The following is a 14,459-nucleotide window of genomic DNA, read 5'->3' as shown; positions in this document are numbered from 1 at the left end:
TTCTATATTCCTACTAACCAACAATCATTTTGTCTGAATCTCATTTCCTCATAATAGCAAACCCATCAATCTCTGCTTTATTAAACAGGGAAGCATGCTTGGAAGCCAGAGCACTCAGATTTGATCAAAGATGTTATGCAAACCATTGATTTTAATTTACAGCAATATCCACTTCTTCCATTATTAACAGCTTTGAATTACTGAGACTGAATAATTAACAACTATTTCTACTTGATTATAGATTATTCAAAAGGCAGATGTACAGAAACATAGCCCAGATGAACATCCTTCCTGCACCCCCAGTGATGCATATGTCTGTTTAATGTTCCCCAGGGGAGCAATGCAACATGGCACGAGAGAAATACTCTTTGGAGACATCTCCCAAACGCTTCCAAAACTATTATCACAGCAAATGCTCTATAGACAAGTGTGCCAGTGTGTGTTTCTGACCTGCTGGTCTCTGTTCAGAGCCCTGGGCTGTGGCTAGCCAAGTCAAATGATGCAGACCAGGATGCCACCACTTTCAGGGCAGGGCTGCCTGTGTACACTGGGTGGGAAATGTGGGCTTAAAACATTGCCCTGCTTCCTGGCTGAAGCTGAAGCACCCCTCAGTCTTCAATCTGGTGAAATGTGGCTCAATGCTGGCCTCCTTTGGCATTTCTAGAGATTGTTTTGTTGAGTAAAACTCAAAATCTCTGTGCACCAAAGATGACCTGAGGTGGGTAATTCTCTTCAGTGTCTGTTCACTTGCACAGCTCTCTGCAGCTGATGAGGCTGGAAGGGATGGAGGTCTCTGTACTGGGCAATAAGCTTGTTCACTGAGGAAGATGTCTGGGAGCACAGAGCAGATCTAATTCTTCACCTGTTATTATGGCCCCTGTCCTTCTTCACGAGCCCAAATCAGAGGAAAACATCTGGGATTCTTACAAAAGGAGACGGCCAATACCTGCCTTGCAAGGACAAATCTCCCTTCCACCCAAAACCACATCCCTGCACTCTGGGTGTCATTGCTTAGCAAAACCCAGCTGAAATTCAGTGTCAATCTTCCGCCCCAAAGCACCAAACTTGGCCAGTTATAACAATTGAATTATAACTTCAGAGTTATAACTTCCTTGCAGCTGTAGGAGTTTTCTCTTCAATGCAGAAAATCCTGCTGCTAAGGAAGAGCACAGAGGTGTCTGCAGCTATTTCTGTCCTAGCTGCATGGTGAAAATCATCATTTCTCTCCACCTCCAGAGCCCTGGCATCCTTCAAGCTCCCTCCTCCCCCCAGGCCCGCAGAACCGCCTGTGCCCATCGCGAGGGGAGCAGCGGGCAGCGAGGAGTCAGCAGCAGATCTGGGCACCCGGCTTGCCCCTGCTGCGCTGCCTCGCCCAGCTGCGCGCCGCGTGGATGCTCTCACTGCCGGGGAGGCAGCAGCGGAGGGTCATGCCTTGACAGAAGGGATGTGGTGCTCCTGAGGAGCGGGCGCGATGTGAAGAGCCTGCCATGGTGCCTGGGGACAGGGCCGCCCTTTCGGTGGCCATAGCAGGTGGCAGCCTTGACATTTGTTGGGGTTTCCTGTATAGGCACAGCTGCTTTCCAGCAGGAGATGAGTGGGCAGTTCAGTTCACCCATGCATTTACTACATGTTGTATTGATTACTGTGAAATGTTTATGTCCAAGTGGAAACCCATTGCCTTTAGGATCAGAGCAGCTCATTCAAGGAACAGGTCAAATCAAAATGCTTCACTCCTCCTCTCTACCTCCTGACGTGGGATGAGGCCTCAGGGCATCCTGACATGAAGTGCCTTTCCCTGGGCAGCACAGTCGCCATCCTGAGAGCCAGTGTCCCTACCGCGGGGAAGGGACAGGGTTCTCTCAGCAGGCAGCCTCAAAACCTCGGGGCTTCCCCGAAAAAAGAGCCAGCAGGCTCGGTCGCCAGCCCTGCTCCCAAGGCACTGCATCGTGGAGTGAGAAGCCCTGTCCACAGCTGATGGCCAGCTCACCCCCCCAGCAGGGCTCGGGGATGGAGGAGGTGTCTCTTCTCTGTACACGCTGCAGAGTGCAGATGCAAGGTGCTCAAATAACGCAGTGATGAGAATTGTTTAGGAACAGCAGAAGGACAGGCAAAGCTAGATAAGCCAAAATATAAATCTAACTCAGCCTGGCTCTGTATAAACTAAACCATCATCATCCTCTTTACCACTGTGCCAGGATGTATGTGCTGCCATTCTCACTCGGGAGGAAAAGGAACATCTTTTGTATGGTGCTATTCAGTGTGGTTTGACATTTTGTTTCACAGATGCAGCCACGGAGCAATGTTAGCCTATTGTGAAGGCTTATTTAGACAGGTACAATTACAGCTCGGCAGTGAAGGTGCCTTTGATCCCGGCATCCCCATTGTTCCTGAGGCTTTTCATCCCACCCAGTACCTGGCTAGAAGGCCTGTGGCTGAGACCTGCCTTTGAAGTTGTTTCTTTTCCGTTTCGCTTTAATTTTCATGGTATCTTCTTCTGCTGATGAACATTATTAATGACGCTCTGGCATTTGGTTGTGCTCAAAATACTGGTGCTTGGCAAGCGTCTGACCTTCCCCAGCTGTGCAGCAGCCATCTGCAGGAGGAGGGCAAGCGGTGGGCCCAGAGCGGGCTGTGCGGCTCCAGCAGAGGAGAATCGCCTTGTGCATCCTTCTGTGCATGGTGCTCACGGGGAAGGACCCGCTCCTGACTGCTCATCCTTTTCCAAAGGACTTTGCTGCAGTGCAGGTTCATGTGTCAGCAGCTCCCAGCTTCCTGCCTCCCAAAATCTCCAATGCAGGACTTTGCTTCTGGGGAAAATGAGGTCTTTCAGATCGGATGTATGTGGAGATGGATAGGAGAGAGGGAGAGTGATTTCTAGTGGGGGGAAGGAGTGACATCCTATTCTAGGAGGAGCCGTGTGGCCAGTGACTGGTTCTGTAGGGTGGCTTGGGATTTTAGTGTTAGGATAAGGAATTAGATGCCAATTACCTTTAGTTTTGAGGTATGCAATTTGGGGTGGTCACTGGTGATTAAGAAGTACAGAAACTGAAGCCATTTGCTTGATTTTGCATTTAGCATGTTACTGCGAGACCAAGGAGGAAAGCTGCCCAGAGATAGTGTTCACCATGTACTGGGAGTTCGAAAAACAGACCAGAGAGAGGAGGTCAAAGGAATCCACCAAGAGCTGTTAAACACAAGCCCACTGTGACGCAGACCTTTGCGGCATGAGAGCATGCAAAGGAGGCACTGCTATATGCATATATGCATTTTGTCCTCTATAGGCCACTGTCAGACAGAATGATAGATGAGGCAGATCCTTTTGATCGATAGGGATTTTCTTCTGTCAGATGGGAGGAAGTATGACTGGAGGCAGTAATTGCAGTGTAATTGTAAGAACTGCAGACACAAAATCCACTTGTTGCAAGAGTTGTTCAAGAGCTAATGACCCAAGGTGTCAGGAAGCAATGCTCTCCAATAAAAACTGGGAAAGCCACATTTAGTTCAGACAGAGCCCTGTCAACATTTCTGACTGCACTGAAGGATTCATCTAGAGCTACCAGCTTCTTGGAGCCTTAATTGCCCTCATTGAAGTTGTGCTAAGTTCAGTAGACAACTCTGTCTTTAATTAAAGTGCAGACTCTTTCAGATGCTAAATAAAAACACATCTTGACTTTGGCTTTCTCCTATCTTAGCATCTATAATTGGATTGCACAGAAGTAAGTGTCTTGCTGGATGCAAACCCATGGCTATGTCTGACCCCTTCAACATAACCCCAGAGACCTTCCTACATTAAGCAGGAGTGGATTTACTGACATCAGCACTGAAAACCGGCAGGGCAAAAGCAGCAGTCATGCCTTTGCCTTTGCCTCTGGGCTGGGATCATTTGTTCCAACACAGGACAAAATGTGCTTCCTTACTGGGGACCCCTTCGCCCTGAGCCACTCGTACCCCCTCGCCTGGTACACTGGTACCCCAACAACCCACCTGCAGAAGGACACGTGCCTGGCAGTGCTCAGGGACTTTTTGCCTGAAAACCTTGTAGAGAGGTGGGATACACCCAACTGTCCACTCTACGTGACATTTATTAATCTCTTAGTTTTAACACAGGAGATTATCTGGAATTAAAAGCTACCTGTGCTCTCACAGGTCAGAAGGCACTACTTGGCATATGGATATACATTTATGAAGCTAGGATGTGCAGTTGCCTTGGACCTCTTTCTTATTATAGCCATATAATTGCACTTGTTTTTGAGCCTGCATATATCTGCCTAGTGCTACGTTTTTCTATGAAACTAGTGTGAGGCCAGGGCATCTCCTTTCCTTTTCTTTATTTGCTCATAAACATCCTCACCCATCTGGATGACCCTATACCCAGTGATGTATTTCCTTGTAAAACATTGAAAATTAAGGAATTCCTAAGATATTGTTCGTACTCAATATGAAGAGTCCAACTTCAGCAGGCTGCCGTCTGACCCACTGGTGCAACTGGCAGTGGGCAAAAAAGTCATACTCAAAGGGACATCGCTTTTAGGGACAAAAATGGAGATTGTGGTTAAGTGGATGTCCTGCAATGCAGGCTCAGTCGCTAGAAGCTTATTAAAATGCCCCAGGTAGCGGAGGCAGGACCTCAGCAGTCTCTAGGCTTTTTTAGCTTTGCCAAAATCAGGAGAATTCAGTGAGATGAAGTGTAAAAGTCTGGAATGTAATTTAGTAAATAAAAAGTGACCCCAGAGGAAGTCAAAGTAAAACAGAATAACAGTTCAATTTTTCAATTATCTGAACAATCTCACAACATATAATCCTGGGTGCCAAATACCAACTCTGTACGCTGTGAAGAAATTTCCCTGCTGAACTAGTGTCAAGTGCTGCTCTTCATGCCAGTTTATTTCTAGCCACACTTAATAACATGAACAAACACCCGTTCTCACCCGTGTAATGTAACAGGGAAAGTTACACAAGCAGGCGAAGGTTTAGGATGCATTTTGTTCTGGATACATAATTAGAAATAGCTTTAAAGGAAAAGTGGCTCAAAATTTTGTAATAAAACCAATTTTATGAAGAATTGAACACTATTTATTGCATGCTATGTATTACCTTCCTGCTTTGCAGGCTCCGAAAAAAACCCAACAACTTTTTTTGAAACATTTAACAAGATATTTGTAGAAATGCAGACTTAAAATATGTCCAATGTGTTTTCATGTTATCTTTCCTTTTTCTTTTCTTTCTCTTCATTAACTGAAAGAAATTATTAATGTCAGGCTAGGAGGAAATTGGCACTTCCTTTTAAAAAATGTTTATTTTCTTTTCCCTAATTCTGGAAAAGTTACCAAGTGAAAAAGAAAAAAAAAAAAGTGAGACTGCCTCTTGTTCTGTGGCACAGAGTGAAGGGAAGAGAGAACAAGGGAAAAGATTATGTAGAAGATTTCAAAATTCAAGATGTAAAATGCTCATCTTGAGGAAAACCTTGAGAAAAAATGGAAAAACGAAAGGAAACTAAAATAATTCTGCATAGAAAATAACATTATATATTGGGGTGAAAAGAGAATGAAAACCTTTTTGTCCAGAGGCTCTGAATTGGAAGGGACTTTCAGAAATCAGGCACAGTTCACTCCAGCCCTCGGAAGTGGGCTCCTCCACCGTACATGTCAGCTTATCCACCCCTGGGAGAGCTGGGCGGCCACAGACGTTGCGGGTATCCTCCGCCTGTTGCCTTTCTGCTGATGAACACGAGCCTCACGGCTTTCCCCATCAATGTGAAATGCTCTTTGTTAATGGTCTTGGTGGGAAGGCTGCTGCGACAGGCGTGGGGATGCTGCTCTCACACTCGCCAAAACGAGTGCCCGTGCCTGGCACCTCAGCGCTGCCCGGGCGATCCCCTCCCAGTGCCGCTGCAGCTTTTCTTTTCTTTTCCTTTCTTTTCTCTTTTTTTTCTGTGTGCTCCGCAGTTCGAGTGAGGGCTTCGGCGTAGCAGAGAAGATCGTGCTGCTCACTTTCATCTCCGCCGTTATACTGATGGCCATCCTGGGGAACCTGCTGGTGATGGTGGCCGTGTGCCGGGACAGGCAGCTCAGGTGAGCCCACCCAGCCAGCCGCTGCCTGCCCTTCTGTGTGGAGGCACGGGGGAAGATCCCCACCTAAAAAGCCCCATGCCCACAGCTGAGGGCGTAAACTGCTGCGATGAAGGGTGTCTCTGGCCATGCATTGCACCACGGCGATGTCAGACTCTCACACTGGCCTCAGTGCATCCCCACTCGGATTGACACTGTGGTAGCGGGATCATTTTAGTATCCATCCTCTACATTTTTAGCACTCTCAGTGTAAAAAACCAGATAAATCAGTGAAAAACAGAGCTAAGCAGCAATTCCTTGGAGAAGCAGGTTGGCCTCTGCACCTTTTCCATCTCAAATTTCCTAACAAACCCATCAGAAAACCATGCAGATCAAGGTCCTGTTGCAGTTGTGCTGCACTGCCGCAGCTTGGCAAATGCTGCCAGTGATTTGGGGGGGTCACAGGCAAAACTCCTGTCTCGAGGCTTGCTGCTACCCTTGGGAGTTGTCAGACCAGGCTCAGGAGCAGAGCGAGATATTCAACAGCCTCTATTCATATTCTGCGTGGGATTTTTAATGGATTTAATTCTATTTTATTGTTATGATTTTAAAAGTAGTCTTCAAGTTAAAATTACAGCTTCAGTCTAGATTCTTCTCAGTGCTTTCTGGAAGGATTTTCTCAATTTACAAGTTAAAATAAAATCCCCCTCCTCCACCCCAAACTCTCCAATGCAAGCTGTGAGGCTGAGCCACATGCAGAGGCCCGTGAGCATCTATTTGTCTCTTCTGTGTGAACAGAAAGATGCGTTTATGCGGGGAACATGGTGGATATTTAGCTGTAAAAACTACGAACAAGCTCGGGGTGACCATATAAAGTGAGGAGTACATTAGAGAGGACCTTTTAGTGTGATGGAGCACATTAGACCCAAACACAAGCTGAAATCTCTGTCCGCATGTAGAGGATGCTGCACTGAAACTATTCCACCCTAATTTTGTGATCTGTCTTGCAGGAAAATCAAGACCAATTATTTCATTGTTTCCCTTGCCTTTGCGGACCTGCTGGTGTCAGTGCTGGTGATGCCGTTTGGAGCCATTGAGTTGGTTCAGGACAACTGGATCTACGGAGAGATGTTCTGCCTGGTCCGAACATCCCTAGATGTCCTGCTCACCACAGCGTCAATCCTGCACCTGTGCTGTATCTCACTGGACAGGTACGAACAGAAGAGCATAGAGAATAATTCTAGTTGCTTTAAGTTTCTTCAGTGTTGTTGCTCGTCAGCAGTAGCCAAAGGGCAAATGTGAACCGGCTGGGAACTGCTTTGCGGCACAGCTCTGTTTGCATTACTGATCAGAAGTGGCACAGTTTCTTCTTTAAAGGAAAGAAAACACACCTTAAAGAGGTATCACAAAGGAAAGACCTGCAGCTGTCGCAGACAGCGGTGCATCGTGCACAGGACGTTGTTTTAGCAGGGACATTGCTCTCCGTTACGATGTCAGGTGTTGCTCACTGCCAGGGGCTGCAGGGAGGCTTGGCTGGTGAATGGCTTGATGTGTTGTGCTGAGCCACGTCTTCCCAGGGACTGAAACACTAAATTATCTGGCTTTCTCTCTCTTGTCAAAAAAATATTTGACATAACTTTCAAGTGCTATTGGAACTGCTCTTCCTGCTGCTAGCAGCCATACAGGCGGATGAAAACCAATGTTACTAAATGACACATTTTGGCATATATTACTAGATTAAACGGAGAAAGAGCAAAAAGAGCAAACCCCCTCATATTTTATGGGCTGCTTTTCTAAGGCATCTATTTGCACATCTCCACTAGTGACTGCTAACAAGGAGGCAAATAAAGCTGGTGAAAAGGGTGCATAGGCTTTGTGGGAGATCCTAAAAATTTTCTTTTCTTTCAAACTGTTCTTGCAAAATTAAAATGAAGCCAAAATCCTAAGTAATTTATGGCAAATAATTCTGTTTTACTGTTGTCTGCAGTTTTTCAGGGTAAATGGCAGAACTTTCCATACAGAATAGCAAGAATTTTTCACAGGATAAATACTTAGAAGAAAACATTTTGACTGGCTATTCTAATAAACGATATTTAGAGCTTTCAGTTGAGTTCTGTGCAGAGATTTCAATACCTTTAAAAATACTATTACTTAGTGTTACTAATTTGGCCAAAATAACCGTAATCATTCTTGTCATCATGACAACTGATATTTAAATAGCATCTTTCATCCAAAGAGTTTGTACCCAGCCAGACTTCAGAAGATCCTTGATTAACTTTTCCATTGATGGGCAGCACTCCTTTGTCATGGGAGAGAGCGGCAGCGGCACATGCAGTATTGTATCCAAAGAAAAGCTGACATGCAACAGCTACAGCACATTTCCTTATCTGGAAGTTTAGATGGCTGGAACACAAATAGGAAGCTGATTATCTTAAAAATGTTGACAAATTGCCACTTTGAGCCAATTAGCAGTAAAGCAGATGTTAGGCACTGTGCTCTGGATATGGCCTTGTTATATAAAATGTTGGAGTTTCATTCTCCAGGCTCTTAATTAAATATAGGGGGTTGTGTAGAGAAGGGGACAGGAAGGGAAAATGTTGTTTTCCCTCCTCCCCTTCACCCCCGATCTCTGACACCCGCCGGGGATGAGGAACCTCCCATGTGGGGTGCACAGAAGGGAAACTCCCCCCTTTCTCCGGCCTATGCCACCCTCTTGCAGACCCCCGCCACGTCGTGAGCTCTTGCTCCTGCCGCCTGTCCCCATCGGTCCCCATGCTCCTGGGACAGCCTTGTCTGGGGGTGGCAAAGGGGTTGGGAGCAGCCTTGGCTCTGTGACTGTTGAAATGCGTGGCTCAGAGTTAACGTATTAGGGATACAGAACAGAGATCACAGTTTTATACAGGAAGGTTTTTGTTCTGTAAACAGATCTGAGGCAGAGTTTGCAAACACCCAGCTCAGCAGAAGGAACTAGAAATGGAAAAAAACCCCTCCAACCTAAAAAAACCCTAAAATGAGATGGATTAGATTATTCTGTACTAAATGAAACATTCGGAGCAGAGTGTGAACACCTAGAGAGGACTACAGCTCTGCTCTTCCTTCTATGCTCTTTTATTCTCTGCACAGGGAGTCTTGAATTCTCTCCGCCAGATGCAGAGCTGCCGTAGCAATGGGTGAGCATCGCTGCCTACAGTAACACACAGATGATTCCCTCTCTTTTGGACAGAGGGAAATGGGGAGCTCAGTCTGGGGACCCCCGCTCCATCCCCCTATCCCAAGCCAATGCTTTAATCACTAGAATACTACACAGAAGAGGAGAACGGCTGTCTTGAAAGAAAGCAGGAGCTGTACCCGTGTTTTCAAGGAAACTAATTCTCTGAGCTTGTTCAACCTGTGTTCTGAGAAGGTTTTGGGAAGGTGCAGCAGCCCCTGCACTGGTGTCTGAAGGTGACGGGCACTGCACTTGAATGAGTCTCGTATCAGCATCGCTCCATTTAAGCGGCTCAGCCTTCTGTGATAAAATTATCCCGCTTTTAAGGATTTCTGCTTACTGAGTGTGTATTTGAACCTGTTGCTGGTACAGAAACATTCTTCCTGTTTCTTCAGGATTAAAAAGATCCTTTAAAGAAGAATGAAAAATTGACACACACACAGGCTAAAAAAACCCCACATCCACCAATCTTGGTGCCAAACTGATTGGAAAAAAGTGTTTAGAGCTCTGAATTTGAAGGTCCCAAGAGCTGGAGATCATCTTAAGTGTCACAGCAAAAAAAAAATCTTTCAGAAAATGCTTGTAAACTTTTTCTTCATGAATGCACTGACAGAGAGAAATCCCCCAGTATTTGCCATCCCCCCAATATTGGCCATGTTAGACTAAACAGCGAATTGCTTGAAAAGAAGCTGAAGATGAATTCATTAATGAGTAATGGGTGTGCTGAAAACCTCTGCAGGTTCAGGGGTGAGGGAGCAGAGCTGCACTGTCTGGGATACAGAAACACACGGCAATTTTTGACAGCTGACGAACCTGAAATTGCCAGATGTCGGAATTATTTCAGGACACACAAATGCTCTTTCTCTTTTGCCTGTGTTTACCATACATGTGCTGTTCTTTGCTCTCAGGTGGAGCAAGGGGAAGAGAAAAGGTTCTCCAGGGTGGTTGCTGGATGCAGCCTGGCATGGATAATTATCGCAGCCTTTATCGTTTGCTTGCTGCTTTCGCGCTGAAGAATGACACCTCTGCAGACTAGCTGCAGAGCTCATCTAAATTTTAGGTAATTCTCTGGTACTGTGTTTTTCTTGTTTCTCTCCTCAAAATGGCTTTATTGAGTGCTTGTTAGAGCAATGACCACCACACACAACACCATTGGCAGAGCACTAACAGCAACATCCCCAAGACAGGCTGCTCCTCTCCGAAGGCACTTGAATTTGCCGTAGAAACTTTTCTCTATTGTCTAATCTCTGCAGGGCATATATAGCTCTCCTAGCCATTCAGTCTTGCTGTAGAAGTTCATCTTGGATGCTATTTTGACTCCATGGGTAATCATTTGGAGCTTTGTCACTGACATGAAAAAAGCTAGGATTTCATCTTAGACGTTTCAAAAGGTATATTTCTTCTCCCAGTACAAGAAGGCACAATTATGTCTGTGTTTGCTGACAGTGAGTGTCAGCTGAAAGAGAAAGCCCAAGATCTTTCTGTCTCATGTGAAGAGGAGAATCCCAAGTCAACTGCATGGCTTTCATCACTTTCTGTTTGATCAGACACCTCAGTATGAATCTGATTGAGTCCCAAGGCTACGGGCTTCTGGATTCCCCCAGGACCAAACGTCAAGCTCAGACTACCCACCATGGTGCTTGAGACAGACCAAGGTGCCTCCTGTAGCACTGGACTAGCTCTTCTGAACGGCTGTAAATGAAAATGTTATGGAGGTGGGTCAGTCCCTAGTCATCTTCCTCTCTTAAAGCTGTATTTCTTCCTCTGATTGATTGACTGACTGATTAACATGATTTTCAAAATACAGCTTAAGGACACCAGTAGGGTACTGCAGCCATCGCTGAAGTTGTTTAACATCCACCTGGACATCGTCCCTGAGCACAGAAACACTCCTAACCTGACCAGGAATTTCTGTGCTAATTCATGAACTCTTTCGTGTCCCAGACAGTCTATTAAAAAGACTTTCTTTCTTCCTGAATTACCACTGTATATGTTATTTTACATTTCTGCAGTGCTTGCTCACTGGCATGGTCTGGCAGCCTGATTAGGTAAATCAGAAAACATGTTGTATAAAAGCAATTGCTTTCCACCACACAAGCAGCAGACCTTGATGCCTGCAGATCCAAAACCTGATACCCCTTACCTAGCAACACTGTCAGGTCTAAACATTCACAAAAATGAAGGACGTTAATTTTTTTTTCTACTGGGCCTGTTTCATAAACCATTTTCTGATTGAAATGAAATATGAGATCTTTCCCTCCATCTCTCAGAGGAGGCATTTGGGTGGAAGAAGACAGGGAGAACACAGACATTTTGATTTTGGCCCTTACCACATCCCTAAGGATGTGCCATGGTCTCTTCCTTGCTGCATTGAGGGGGATATTACACTTGTGCCATGTCATGCTGCAGTCACCTGGAGCCAGTGACAGTCCCACTTCACTCCTGTGTCCTTTTTGCAGAGATTAATTCACTTTTGCTGCCATGAATTTGGCTGCTGTTCCAAACCCCCTCAGCAAGCAGGACAACGGGGATTTTCAGCACAGCTTGGGTGGAGTGGTGGATACAGAATAATAGATCCATTTTCCATACCAAAAGAAGGCTAAACCCCATCTTTTAAATCTGCCTTTTTCTCCTTCCCGATGTGCCAGCCCCTTGCTGTGACTGTCCTGGGAGCATCACTTCCAGGTGTGTTTTGGTCTGTGACCATCCTGAGAAGGGCAAGGAGAAAATTTTGACCTCACTTCATGTCAGTGCTAGAGATGAAAACTGAAAATATCCACACTTCAGTCACATTTGAATAGATACGAGTACAAAAATTTTCTAAATTCCACCTATTTCTTGAGCACTTTTTGCCAGTTTTTAAAATCCTATTCCTTTTGCAGACTGAACTCAAAAAGTTGTGTTGTTCCTGGTGCATATTAGTTAAAATGGGGGTACCTGACAGTGCAGTCTAATAGTGATTAATGACTTGACAGAGTAACCATCGTCTAACCCAAATGGGCAGTGTCCCCAACACATGCTGTTCACAGCTAGGATTTAACAGGCTAGCAAAGTCTCCTAATTTCCAACTGCTGTGCCAAATTTTCCTTTTGGGACTTGGACTACAGATTTTCAAAGTGTATCTCTCCCTTGTCCTGTGCAAACATTAGCTGAGATTTGAAAAGACTTCCAGACATCTTAATTTTTGCAGTATTCTGCAGTTATCTCCAAGCAACTTTCAGGTCAGCTCAAAATACTCACTCTGATATGAGTAAGAGCAACACATCTTTCTTTTCCCCTCTTGTCTGCAAAGCCTCAGACCTAGGCTTTAAAGGTTGCTGGCAGAAACTTGAATTTCTGTGACCATTTTTGATTGTTTTGGGGTTGTTTTCTTCCGCAGTGAGAACTGACTCCCAAACAGTGCTAAGAGGACAGAATAGAGAGGAGATAGTGGTGGATGGCCCTGAGAAGATCAGAGCAGGTAGATGAATGCCTGGGTTTCTGTGCAGGGAAGGATGACTCAGCCCATCGTCAACCTGTTCTCCGTCACCGCTGCTTCAGCCATCCTGGCAGCTGGGTTGGAGGAGCGCTGACAGCACTGCTTCCTTCACAGTGTTTTATTTAATTTTTGCTTGCTGTTGCCCTTGTGTTCATTCAGACTTTATGGGAGTATGCTTCTTCTAGCTGGTGTTTTTTCTGTGATTCATATATTTCCTGCCTTTTGTTTTATTTCAGGGCACACAACTGTGGGTTTTTTAAGAAAACTGGGTGGTTAATCTAATCCTCAGGACTCAGTTTGGAAAGTCATTCTCTTCAACATTTTCAGAAAGCGTTGCTTGAAAAGACTTTTATCTGATAATATCTTGTATCTATTTCCATTACTGCCTTTGAAAAAGAAGGGGAAAAAAAAGCATTCAGGCTTTAATTCTCAGAAGCATTTGAGAAAATCTGGAGAAATCACCACAGGATAAACTAATCTTACCTGTCAGACACAGGGAGCAAAGTACTGCAGAGACTTAGAGACACTCTCAGTCTCATCTGAAAAAGTGTTTTTCCAAGGTATCAGAGGTATCTCAGGGCTCACTGAATCCAAATTTGCTGTCACTGGGTTATGCTTTTTCATCATCTCTTTGGTATTCTAATGTAAAAGAAAGGTTTAGCCTTGAATTATTTAGTTATTGCATGTTTTATACATACATATCCATTCTTTGTGCCTATGCAATAAAAATAATTGCACTGCATATAAATAGACCAAGAAGCTATGATAGTCTCCAAATACAGTTAACCTGTCAGGAAAGGCAATTTTCTTCTCCAATATTTGCAGTACAATTTGCAATACAATTACTTCTCAGAGTCTTGGGGAAAAAAAACAATAGAGAAACAAACAGGTCCTAAATGTCTGTATTCTTGGGCTTAGATGCACATCTGGCACCTCTGCTCTTCATTCAGCCAAAGCATCCTGCACCCTGTCTCTGCTTCCTCCAGCTCTCCTGGCTGTGTCCCAGCCCGGGAAGCTTTCCTCCAAGTCTACATCTCTGCTGGGCACTAGGTACCCTGTTTGCCTGGTGTGTTCGAAACATTTGCAGATTTGCTATGTAACACGCAACAAAACAGACCTAAATGTGTGTTTGTATATTCAATGCTAATCTTACTGGAATTCAAACATACCACATAATCGCTGCTAAATAAAGGCTAAAGCAAAGCAGATGTATCCAAAGAGTGTGGAGCACCAGAGTGACAGATGCTCGTTGTGCCATTTACAAACATTAATTAACATTAATGTACTGTTCAGACATCAAATTAGCATAATCTCTTGAGAGACATGATGTTTTAGAGATTCCCAAACCCCGGTGCTCTGAAGTGGCAGTCCGTCTGGAGAAGCAGCCCTCTTACTTCGCGGGGTGGGAGGGTGCATGGGTGGGAGGGTGCGTGCAGGGGGCACGGGAGCGGCGAGGTTTGGGCGGTCGCTGGCTCTGCCCACCCTGCCTGCTGCCTCCTGCTTCCAGTGCTGCATCACATCACTCTCCGTGCTCGTCTCTTTTGCGCGGTGTGACAGCCGACGCAGCCGAGGCGCAGGGGGATCGACTGGCTCGCCAAAGGACGCCTGGGCCACGGTGGGGCTCGAGGTCGGGAGCGTGATGTCTTTCTCAAGGACGGGGAGAAAGCAGCTGTGCCCAGCAGTGCTCTGCGAAACATCTGCCGGCTGGCCAGGGGCGGGGGAAGTT

At 45.5% G+C, this 14,459-nt stretch overlaps 1 protein-coding gene across 2 annotated transcripts in view; it reads left to right on the top strand.

Annotated features, from left to right (window-relative positions):
* The window catches only part of HTR4 (5-hydroxytryptamine receptor 4), a 110,460-nt gene that overhangs the window by 29,471 nt on the left and 66,530 nt on the right, over positions 1-14,459 (top strand). The window contains exons 1-3 of one of the 2 annotated variants that reach the window (XM_050905344.1): positions 136-161; positions 5,946-6,071; positions 7,058-7,258. In XM_050905344.1, the coding sequence (XP_050761301.1) occupies positions 136-161; positions 5,946-6,071; positions 7,058-7,258 (353 nt within the window). Of the gene's footprint in view, positions 1-135; positions 162-5,945; positions 6,072-7,057; positions 7,259-14,459 lie in introns of those variants that run through there. The other variant, XM_050905343.1, reaches the window with a different exon arrangement.

Source organism: Gymnogyps californianus, chromosome 14 (assembly GCF_018139145.2).
Source record: "Gymnogyps californianus isolate 813 chromosome 14, ASM1813914v2, whole genome shotgun sequence".
Lineage (NCBI taxonomy): Eukaryota > Metazoa > Chordata > Aves > Accipitriformes > Cathartidae > Gymnogyps > Gymnogyps californianus.
Note: the sequence above shows the minus strand (reverse complement) of the source record. Positions and strands in the feature narration are given on the sequence as shown.